This window comes from Cricetulus griseus, chromosome 7 (assembly GCF_003668045.3).
Source record: "Cricetulus griseus strain 17A/GY chromosome 7, alternate assembly CriGri-PICRH-1.0, whole genome shotgun sequence".
In the NCBI taxonomy this organism is placed as follows: Eukaryota; Metazoa; Chordata; class Mammalia; order Rodentia; family Cricetidae; genus Cricetulus; species Cricetulus griseus.
Window position 1 is genome coordinate 115,905,630 of NC_048600.1, and position 10,402 is coordinate 115,916,031.

The 10,402-nt window shown below is 48.1% G+C and overlaps 1 protein-coding gene across 1 annotated transcript; it reads right to left on the minus strand.

Moving 5' to 3' along the window:
- Positions 1-669: 669 nt before the first annotated feature.
- On the minus strand, positions 670-4,910 carry G6pc3 (glucose-6-phosphatase catalytic subunit 3). Its single transcript, XM_027427948.2, has 6 exons — positions 4,552-4,910; positions 2,624-2,730; positions 2,202-2,292; positions 1,897-2,015; positions 1,557-1,698; positions 670-1,350 (listed from the first exon to the last, which is right to left on the minus strand). The coding sequence occupies exons 1-6, from the start codon at positions 4,767-4,769 to the stop codon at positions 987-989; spliced, it is 1,041 nt and encodes a 346-aa protein (XP_027283749.1). The 5' UTR covers positions 4,770-4,910; the 3' UTR covers positions 670-986.
- Between the last annotated feature and the right edge of the window lie 5,492 nt (positions 4,911-10,402).

A 10,402-nucleotide genomic window follows, 5' to 3' on the forward strand; every position in this document is an offset into this window, starting at 1 on the left:
CAACTCCTATACCACATTCTCTCCTTCCATCCCAAGAGCCCAGCAATTTGTTTACATACTATCCTGATGGGGGCCTGAGCAGGGTTGAGGGAGCTACGGAGTTATTAGTTATTAGTGTGTCTGTGTGCTGATCATCCTTGCACTGAGCCCAGGGCTCCAGGCCTCACTTTCACCATGGGCTGGTCTTATTCTCATGTAAACCCACTCCTGCTCTGTCCCCCTGGACATGGATTTTAGTTAAGTATTTTGTATCATGCCACACTGTGTGTCCTTGTGTAAATACTGGGAATAATGTCTGTTCTCTGGGTTCCCACATGGAGTAAAAGTGCTCATTTCTTTCCTAACCAAAATGCTGCCTTTTCTTCAGCCTTGGACTAGAATTCTGTCTGAGGCAGTGTGTGTGTGTGTGTGTGTGTGTGTGTGTGTGTGGTGCGGGGGGGGGGGGCTAGGGTGGGAGATTCCTGTTCTCCTGGGGGAGTGTCCACTGGATTGTTGCCATCATATCTCAAGAGATCTCTGCTACGGCCTTGTCAGGGAGGAGGGGTGAGGACTCAGCTGACTTTTCAGCCCCTGTTTACTTTGTCTTTGTAGGGGCCGGAGGCTCCATTGGTGCACATGCAGTTCATGCAGGCAAAGTCAACGGAGATGTGAGCATAGGCAAGAAAGGAATCCACAAGTTTCAAGAGCTTTATTGAGACTTTCCTGAGCTGCTTGTCAATGTCAGGAACCCAGCACTCCATCCCCACCACACCTGCTGGTTGCTTCTGCTTTTGCTTTGTGGGGACCCTGGGGGAAGGCAGGAAACAGCCTCCTTGGGAAACAGGTCCTTTTAAAAAAGGGGCTAAAATTACAGAACATGAGATAGGAAATGAAGTTCCCTGTGAGCCGGGCCAATTTTGGAGCCCAGGAAAAGGACTGCCTTTTAGAGTGTGGTGGTCAAGGAGTGTTGTCTTTGGGCAAGAGAGCGGCAAGGGAGGCAAGAGACATCAAGAGGAGTGAATGGGTGGTGCTTCCTGGACACTGAATGTGTGCACCAGCCAGGGCACAAGGGCCAAGACCAGGCAGGGCCAGAGGGTGTATTTGAGGAAGTTGAAGATGTAGAAGAGGCTGATCTGAGGTGGGTGGCCCAGCCATTCCAAGATGACCAGCAGCCCAATGGCCAGCAAAAAGCAAGCTATCTTCTGGCCGTTTCCCAGGTATGCCCGCCGTATCTGGCCATAACAGGGAGAGTGTAAAGCAATGCCAAGACCCAGGGCAGTTCCCGAGACACGGCTCAGTGAGGCAAAGGGTCGACTGTCCAAATGCACCCACTCGGGCCGCTCACACCACTTGGAAGCCAGGCTGATGGACCTGTGAGGAAGCAGAGTCTTAACCAGGAGAGACTGGAATCCAGACAGCCACTGGCTCCTGGCTGTCTTCCCTTGGGGACCTGCTCCCATGTATTGACTCCACATCTGTCTAGGAACAGTTCATGTGCCCTTTTATAGCTACAGTGAATCAGAGACCTACCATCTAGATACAAGGTCCAGCTGCCCAGACGCCAAAGCAGGACTTACCAGGAAAGATCCAGGCCCAGTGTAAAAAGAGTCCAATACATGAGGCTGGCACCCAGCATAAGGGCCAGAGCAGTCAACCCATAGAAGCTAAGTTCCCGTTCCATGGGCACATGTGGAGCCATAAGCCAGCCAAGCACAGCACCTAGAGGGATGTAAAACTGTTACTAGATGTTTGAGGAAATGATCTACCCCTTTCATCCAGGCGGGAAAACAAACTATGACAAAGGCGGGGACCTTGAGGTTGGCTCTACAAAAGCTGGGAATGCTGGGAAGTTTCTAGACTGGTCCTCCCACTGCCAAAGACACCCTCTTGGCCCACCCTGTTACCCCAGTTGCTCACCAGTTATAAGGCCTGCCAACACCTGGTGAGGGAAATGTGCTAAGAGGAAGACCCGAGATAGGCCGACTGCCAATAAGAAGGTGCAATAAGCCAGGCTAGGAATCACCCTTACCCAGGGGCTAGAAAGAAGAGAGACAAATGGCTCAAGGGATGAACGTGGCTTTGCTTTCTTCAGCATCCAAATACTTCAGAGTCTGAACCAACACCCCCAGGTCACAACAACTCTAGTTCCCAAACTAATATGCTGTGGAGACTTTGGGGTTCAGAATACTGCTACTGGTGGACAATAAATACCATGGTCATACCTTCGGGACCGAGATGCCACCTGAGAAGAAATGGCTGTCATTATAGGCCAGAGAGCTGCTCCCGTGATCATGCAATGGCCAGAAGGGCTGCCTGCCGGGAGAGCCAGAAGTTCATGGTGAAACAATAAAACCCAGGTGCCCCTGGTACAGCTTTCCCAATACCAGCCGATCACTCCCTCTGAGACCTTTCTCTCAAGGTCACCGTTCTCAGGCTTCTGCCTTGCCATGTGCCTGGCTTTACTATCTATGAGGTGACTAGCCAGCTGAGGCTTGTCACTCAACCTGGTCTTCCCCAGGGCTTGTTTTCCAGACCAGTAACTAAGAGGCTGGCCCTGTTTGGACCACCCTAGCTGAAGTATATGGAAATTTTTATCTGAACCTTAACCACACCAGGAATGGGAGGAAGTTGGAGCTTTTCCCACCTGGGCCAGTCTCACAAGAAGAGGGGAACTGGTGAACCTGGACTGGAGTCTGGCTGGAGTACCCAGACTCATGCACCCACCAAAAGGGCCTGTCTCCAAACAGAAACCTGGAAGACACAAGATACAAGGCCATATGACACACACACACACAGTGCTGGAGGGATCGAGGGGACAGTAGGAATCTGGAGGACCTGCTGGGTGCACTCAGAAGGACACTCTGATTCTAGCTGTTTATCTTACCATGACTTTCTAATTTGGAGCATAGAGAAGCACACATTTTCCTTTTAAAGTGATATGGAGGCCAGAGGTTGTAGAGAGAGACTGTGTGTGGGGGGGTGTACATATTCTCTTGAGACACATGAGCCATTCTTATCCCTCCCACTCACTGCATGGCCAGCTCTTCTTGGGACCTGGCTTTCCTGATCTCATTTCCCATCCCTGTTCCCCCCCTCAGGCTCCTGGTTCCAGCCTGAGTTACCCACCCCTGAATTATATAGGTGAGCATCTTGAGTGTGAAATTGGGAGCTGGGAATGTACAGAGCAGTCTGAGAAAGACTAAGGAAGACACCCCCCCCCCAAAAAAAGTCCAACTCCCTTGGCTTAGCAGATGCTTGTTTGGCGTCTGGAGAGCTCGATCTAGATGAGGCTGCTGTGGCCAGAAAGAGAAAAGATGAAGGAGCAGGAAGCAAAGTGTGTGTGGGGGGGGGGTTTCAGAAGAGACTTGTCTTTTCCCACCAAAAACTGAGCCTCACATACATCAAATGTTGAACACAAAGCTATAAAATGAATACAGGGTCAGGCATACTAGTGTATGCCTGCCATCCCAGCACCGGGGAGACTGAGGCAAGAGGACCACCATTCTGGCTTAGATAGTGAGATCTTGTTTCAATGAAGGAGGAGGAGGAAGAGAAGAAGAGGAATTAGGGGCTTTGTTACTCAGACAGACTGAAGGAGGGGAAAGCACAAAGCACAGGATAGTGGCCGTTAGGCCAGAAGGAAATGATCTGACAACTGCTTTTAGGTTTACAAGTAAGCATGAAGCCCTTGTGGAAAATGGCAGGACGTAGGGGGACTCCTAGTCTGCTTTTCAGTATGTCATTCTAGCCCATTAGCTATCTCTTTATGAACCCCCTTCCTACTTCAAGGCTGGGGACTGGGCAAACAGCAGTTGAGGTAGAGCTGCAGGTCCAGCAACTCCCTTCCATATCCAAAGACAGACAAACAAACAAAAAAAACCCAAACAAGATGACACAGATGATAAACCCCAAGGGCTGCAGGAGGCCCAGTAGTATGGGAGCCTGGCTTCGTAGAGTAAGAACGCTATGCTAGCAACTGCTGGAGAAAGAGAGGTATTCCCTGCAGGCAGGGCAAGGCTTCCTTTTAGTCACTAAAGTTTGGTGCCTTTTAAACTTCACTGGGCACTCTGTAACCAGGGGGCCTTGTTAAAATGCAGATCTAGCCTGGAGCCTGAGATTCTGTATTTCTAGTAAGTCTTCATGCATTGCCTATGCTTCTGAGCTCGAACCAGGGACCACACCTTAATTTACAAAGCGACTGGTGACTAGCGTAATGCCAAGCAAACGAACCGATGAATGAAACAGCCAAGAAGACCTTCGGCTACCTACATTTGTAGCAATAATTGCTAAAATGTAGACTTCCAACTACAACTTAATTTGTAGTTTCAAAATCATTAGGTTTCAGGCGGAGACTTTCTTTGCAGTTGAACACGCCCCTTAAGTCATTTCTGTGACTGGGACAGTTCGAGGATGGGTGAAGCTTGAGGTTTGCGGCCAAGACGTAAAGAAACTCAAGGTGAAAACTGGGGCCTAAGGGATAAGGGTGGCATTGCCTTTGAGGTACCTACTCGAGGGAGATCAGGGCCTCAAAGGGGTAGGGGGACCAGGATGCCCAAAGGCATCTCGTCTCACCACTTGAAGACGAGGTTGAGCCACTCAGTAATGAAGGTGATCCAGAGCACGCAGATGCCCAGTCGGCGAGAGGCGTAGTAGGCCGCGGGGAAGAACAACATATAGAGGTTCTTGGGATCGCCTAGAAAGGTGACCCAGAGCCACATATTCTCTAGCCCGGGGAGCCGCTTCTGCAGCGCTTCAGCCATGGCGATGCCCGCGCTCAGCATGGACTCCATGGTGAGTCTGGGGCCCTCTAGGCTGGAATCTGTTGTACGGAGCAAGAGGAGGGACCCTGGCAAACAACAAGCCGCTACCTGCTTGCCCTCTAGAGCCCACCCTTTCCGGCCCCCGGCTCGGTACTACCCACCGGGGGTCTAAACCAAGCCCCGCCCCGCCCGCCCCGCCCCACCACCGTAGCCCCTGGCACGCGCCAGTTGGGCTGGTGGCAGGTACTGCTTCCTACGGCGCTCTTCCCCGGCCTTCCTCTCTACTGGACAGCGGAGGGGACAAACCTTTGCGAAGGCGTTTCCTCGGGGCCCCACGTGGCCGCTGTTGCCAGCACGTGGGCTGCCGGCGTAGCGAAGAAACCCGCTGCTGTTCCGGGTCAGGGAACAGATGACCCTGGGGACCAGCGGTGTGTCCCGCTTCCTTGTTCTGCTGCTCAGAAGGCGGATGTCTAATCTCCAGGGCCAGGATACCTTCCGAGTCTGACCTCTTCTCCAACATCACTGCCCACTTCTCTCAACTCTAGTTTATTTGGAGAGACGGGAGTCGAATTGGAGTTGCACACACCTTTATCCACTCTGTCTAGCGCAGGATTCTCCCATCCTGATTTCATCTGACTTTGAGACGTCTTCCCTCAAGAACCCAACGCTCAGTATGTGCGAGAAACTCGCCTTGCCCTCACCTCTACCACCCTCTCCTGTCATTCAAAAACCGTGCCTGGGCAGATAAACCAAGAAATAGTAATAATATTGCCGTGAGAAGAGGAAGGGCACATGCCTACAGTTTTTGAAATAATCTGGAGGAACACAGAAGAAATCACAACGTTCTAGGGCAAGTCTGCTTAGAGGTAGAGGAATGAACCTGTTGATGTAGCTCTTTGATTTCTTTTTCGTCTCTCTCTCCCCCCCTCACACTCTCCTCTCCGCCTCGGTCTCCCCGCCCCACAACTCCTTTGCAGACTAAACCAGGCTGGCCTCGAACTCATAGAGATCCTCTTGCCTCTTTCTCTCCCAGGTGCTGGGACTAAAGGTGTGTGCCGTCACGTCCTGTGGTCTGTATTTTTTAGTGCCTCAAGCAACTTCGTTCTTGAAGTTTTTTGAAGAGTGAATAAAAAACGAAGGTATAAAATTAAGGTGTTGTGGAGGGAAGCAGGATGTAAATATCAGTTCATACCCTTCAAAGTGTTTTTCGGCCAGGTGGTGGCACACACCTTTAATCCCAGCACTCGGGAGGCAGAGGCAGGCGGATCTCTGTGAGTTCGAGGCCAGCCTGGTCTCCAGAGTGAGTGCCAGGATAGGCTCCAAAGCTACACAGAGAAACCCTGTCTCGAAAAACCAAAAAAAAAAAAAAAAAAAAAAAAAAAAAAAAGCCAAAATTTCATACGGAGTTTATTTCTTTTTTGAGACAGAGCCCAGGATGTCCTGGAACTCACTATGTAGACCAGGCTGGCCTTGAGTTCATAGAGATCCACCTGCCTCTGCCCAGGGTGAAGCCAGAGTTTATTTATCTTTGAGATAAATCTGACCCAAGTTGTTCTTGAACTTCCAATTTCTTAGGAGTGCTTCAATTATAGGCATGGGCCACCACTACCCAGTTCTTTGTTGTTGTTGTTGTTGTTTTGAGGCAGGGTTTCTGTGTCTTTGGAGGTTGTCCTGGAACTAGCTCTTGTAGACCAGGCTGGTCTCCAACTCACAGAGATCCACCTGCCTCTGCCTCCGGAGTGCTGGGATTAAAGGCGTGTGCCACCACCTCCTGGCCACTACCACTTCTTTTTTTTTTTTTTTTTTTTTTTTTGGTTTTTCAAGACAGGGTTTCTCTGTGTAGATTTGGAGCCTATCCTGGCACTTGCTCTGGAGACCAGGCTGGCCTCTAACTTGTTAGACCCCCGAAAACTCAAGTATCCGGGGTCCCAGGCCACGTTCTCGGTCACCTCAATCACCAGGCTTGCTGCAAACTGCACGAGGCTTTATTGTAATTTAACGAGCTAATCCCATGTTAGCTCGGGTCTTTCATCCACCCTCCATGGCGGATGGCTAGAAAAGACGGCTCCTAGGGGCTCCCGAAAGATCTTATAGGGCAGCGTAAGGGGAGTGTCTAGGGGTACGCACAGGCTCAGGATTGGTGTGTCTCCAGGCTTGGAGGGCTTGCCCTGTGTTGATTGGTCAACTGGTTGTTATGGCCCATAGGCCCTCCCAGGGTGGTTGCTATGCTCTCTACGTCATTGCTGTGTGCTTGTCCGTAAAGCACACCCAGGGTCGTAAAGCATAGCGCCACCAGCTAACTTCTGATTGGTTCCTTGTCACGAGACAGGCATCTGACTTTCTAGTGACTAACTAACTTTCGATTGGTTCCTTGTCACGAGACAGGCATCTGACTTTCTAGTGACTAACTAACTTTCGATTGGTTCCTTGTCACGAGACAGGCATCTGACTTTCTAGTGATTAACTAACTTTCGATTGGTTCCTTGTCACGAGACAGGCATCTGACCTCTAAGTGACCAAGGCAGGTTTATGGCAAGCACGTGTTCGGCTGTTATGGCTGCCAAAAGGGAAACTGGTTCCTTCAAACTCACAGAGATCCGCCTGCCTCTGCCTCCCAAGTGCTGGGATTAAAGGCGTGCGCCACCAACGCCCAGCGACCACTACCCACTTCTTAAGAAGTCTTTGAAATTCTGCTCTGGCTCCAACCTCCACCTTCACAACTTCACCAATCTTCATTTGCACCCTGATTTACAGTTATTTATTTTGAGTTGCTAAGGATCCAAGCCAAGGCCTGGCACAGAAAAGTCAAGTCTTCAACAACTAAACTATACCCTCAAGCCATGCTTTACGGTTTTTAAAGATTTTTATTAATTTCATTATTATTGTTTGGATATGTGTGGAGGATAAAGAGTTGGTTCTTTTCTTCCACTAAGACCTTCCCACCCACCATGAGGATGCTGGGAATTGAACTTGGGTCTCTGGAAGATTTAAATTGTGGGTCCTGGAGAGATGGCTCAGCTGTTCAGAGCACTTGCTGTTCTTGCTGAGGTCCCAGGTTCATTTCCCAGCACCCTCGTGTGGTTCATAACTATCTGTGACTCCACAGGGTATCTGATACCATCATCTGACCTCCACAGGGCACACATACATATATGCAGGCAAAATACTTACTCATAAAAATAAAATAAATAGTGCAGGCTAGTGGCCCATGCCTTTAATCCCAGGCAGAGGCAGGTAGATCTCTGAGAGTTGGAGGCCATCCTGGTCTACAAAGCTAGTTCCAGGACAGCCAAGGCTTGGTTACGCAGAGAAAACTTGTCTCCAAAAACCAAAATAAGTAAATAAATAAAATAAATAAACTCAATAAACATTTTAAAAATGATTTAAATTGTGTGCAGTTCTGGGTAGTGTCATGGAATCTGGATCTATCTTTCTCCATCCAGCCTGGGATGTGTACTATCCCTTTGTCTAAAATCTGTGCTATATATGCTATTTAACCCATTAGTCAATTAGACATCTTGATAGTGAGATCAACTCTTGGAATTGCAGTACTTGTGTTCAAGTAATTCTTATTTTACTTAATGATGACCCAATGAGTGATGTGGTGATTCAGAAATGTCATAGAGAAGTTTCCTTTAAGTGAGTGGTGAAAGTCCTGAAAGATATTTGAAACAGAGAGACCACACTCATGAAACTTTTATTATGATATACTGTTAACATTATTCTATTTTAATTAGAAAATGTTAAGCTCTGGCGTTGGTGGCACACGCCTTTAATCCCAGCTCTAGGGAGGCAGAGGCAGGCGGATCTCTGTGAGTTCAAGGTCAGCCTGGTCTCCAGATCGAGTGCCTGGATAGGCTCCAAAGCTACACAGAGAAACCCTGTTACAAAAACAAACAAAAAAACAAAAAAACCAACAACAAAAAACAAACCTGGAATTCATTAGCCGGGCGTTGGTGGCACACGCCTTTAATCCCAGCACTCGGGAGGCAGAGGCAGGCGGATCTCTGTGAGTTCGAGACCAGCCTGGTCTGCAAAATCTAGTTCCAGGACAGCTTCCAAAGCCACAGAGAAATTTCCCTGCCTCAAAAAAACCAAAAAAAGAAAAAGAAAAAAAAAAAAGAAAAAGAAAAAAGAAAGAAAATGTTAAGCCCTTACTGGGCCTAACAAACTTGAACTTGTTATCGTATGAATGGAAAACAATGTTCTATGTAGATATTCCTTCTTTCAGAGTTTGAAGCGTACAGTGGAGGAAAGCAGAAGACTAATTACAATGTCATACAAAGCAGAGTCAGGACTGAGGATGTAGCTTAGTGGTGGTACAAGGCCCTGGGTTTAACCCCAACACTCCCTCCTCCTCCCCTGGAGAAGTGGAGTTTCGGATGACTTGTTATGGAGCCAGAGCAGAAAGACACAACACTCCCCTGAGAAAGGCATAAGCATGGGGGAGAACTTTTATTCCTATTATAATGATTGTACCAATGCCTCCAACACAAGGAAGTTTTTGCCTGTTGGAGCACAAGGAAACACTTGAACTTTGTTCAGGCTCACCAGTAGTGCCAAATCTGGCCCTCGGCCTCCCTCTAAAGTAGAGAAAGGTCAACCTGTTTCTCACATTTTTATATGATGGGTTGGGTGGATGAAGGATTGCAGTTGGTGGTGAGAATTTTAAAAGTGCATGTGCAGCTGGGCGTTGGTGTCACACGCCTTTAATCCCAGCAACTCTGGAGGCAGAGGCAGCCGGATCTCTCTGAGTTCAAGGCCAGCCTGGTCTACAAATCGGAGTTCCAGGACAGGCTACAGAGAAACCCTGTCTAGAAAAATACAAAACAAAACCAACAAACAAAAAAAAGAGCATGTGTATGGCCTAGTCTACAGAGTGAGTTCCAGGACAGCCAGAGCTGCTACACAAGAAACCTTGTCTTGAAAAACAAAAAAACAAAGCAAACAAAAAAGTACATCCAGGCTGTCCCTTCCATAAGGTCAGTGAAGTATTGTATATAAGATGGATATTGTTGGGGGGCAGGGGCAGGTCCTTTCAAAACGCTTTGTCATTATAACTGTTGCTTGTTCTGAACTTTCCCTCTGTCCTTTTTATTTTTCCTGGTTTTTAGTGGTGCTGACTGAGACTTGAACCCAAGACCTTGAGAATGGGTATATGCTATATGACTGAGCTACATTCCAGAGCTGCTGCTCCTTTTTTACCTGGCTTTCTGGGACAGAGGGCAAGCAGGGAGACAGGAATGCTCTGTGTTCCAAATATGACAGGTGACCATGGGGTAACTTACTTATTTAGATCCTGTATGTCATGCATATATGCATTATCTCACTTAAGCCTCCTAGCTGCCTTATGAGGCAAGTGTTGCTATCTATTATATATAGACCAGTAGTCAAGAGCATCTTTGTTAGATTCAAAACCATGGCTTTGCCAGTTGTATGACTATTACAAGTTTAAGACTTCATTTCTTCACCTGTAAAATAAGGATATTGATTTCCGCCTTGCAGGGCTGCTGGAAGCTCAATAAGTTGTATTTAGATCTTACTGAAGAAACACAGACAGGTTTGATAGTTTAGGGTCAGAATATTTCATAAATGGCCTTAGATTCTAGTTTGCCTAACTTTACAGCTGTTTTTTGCATAATTACTTTGTAATTAGTTATAAT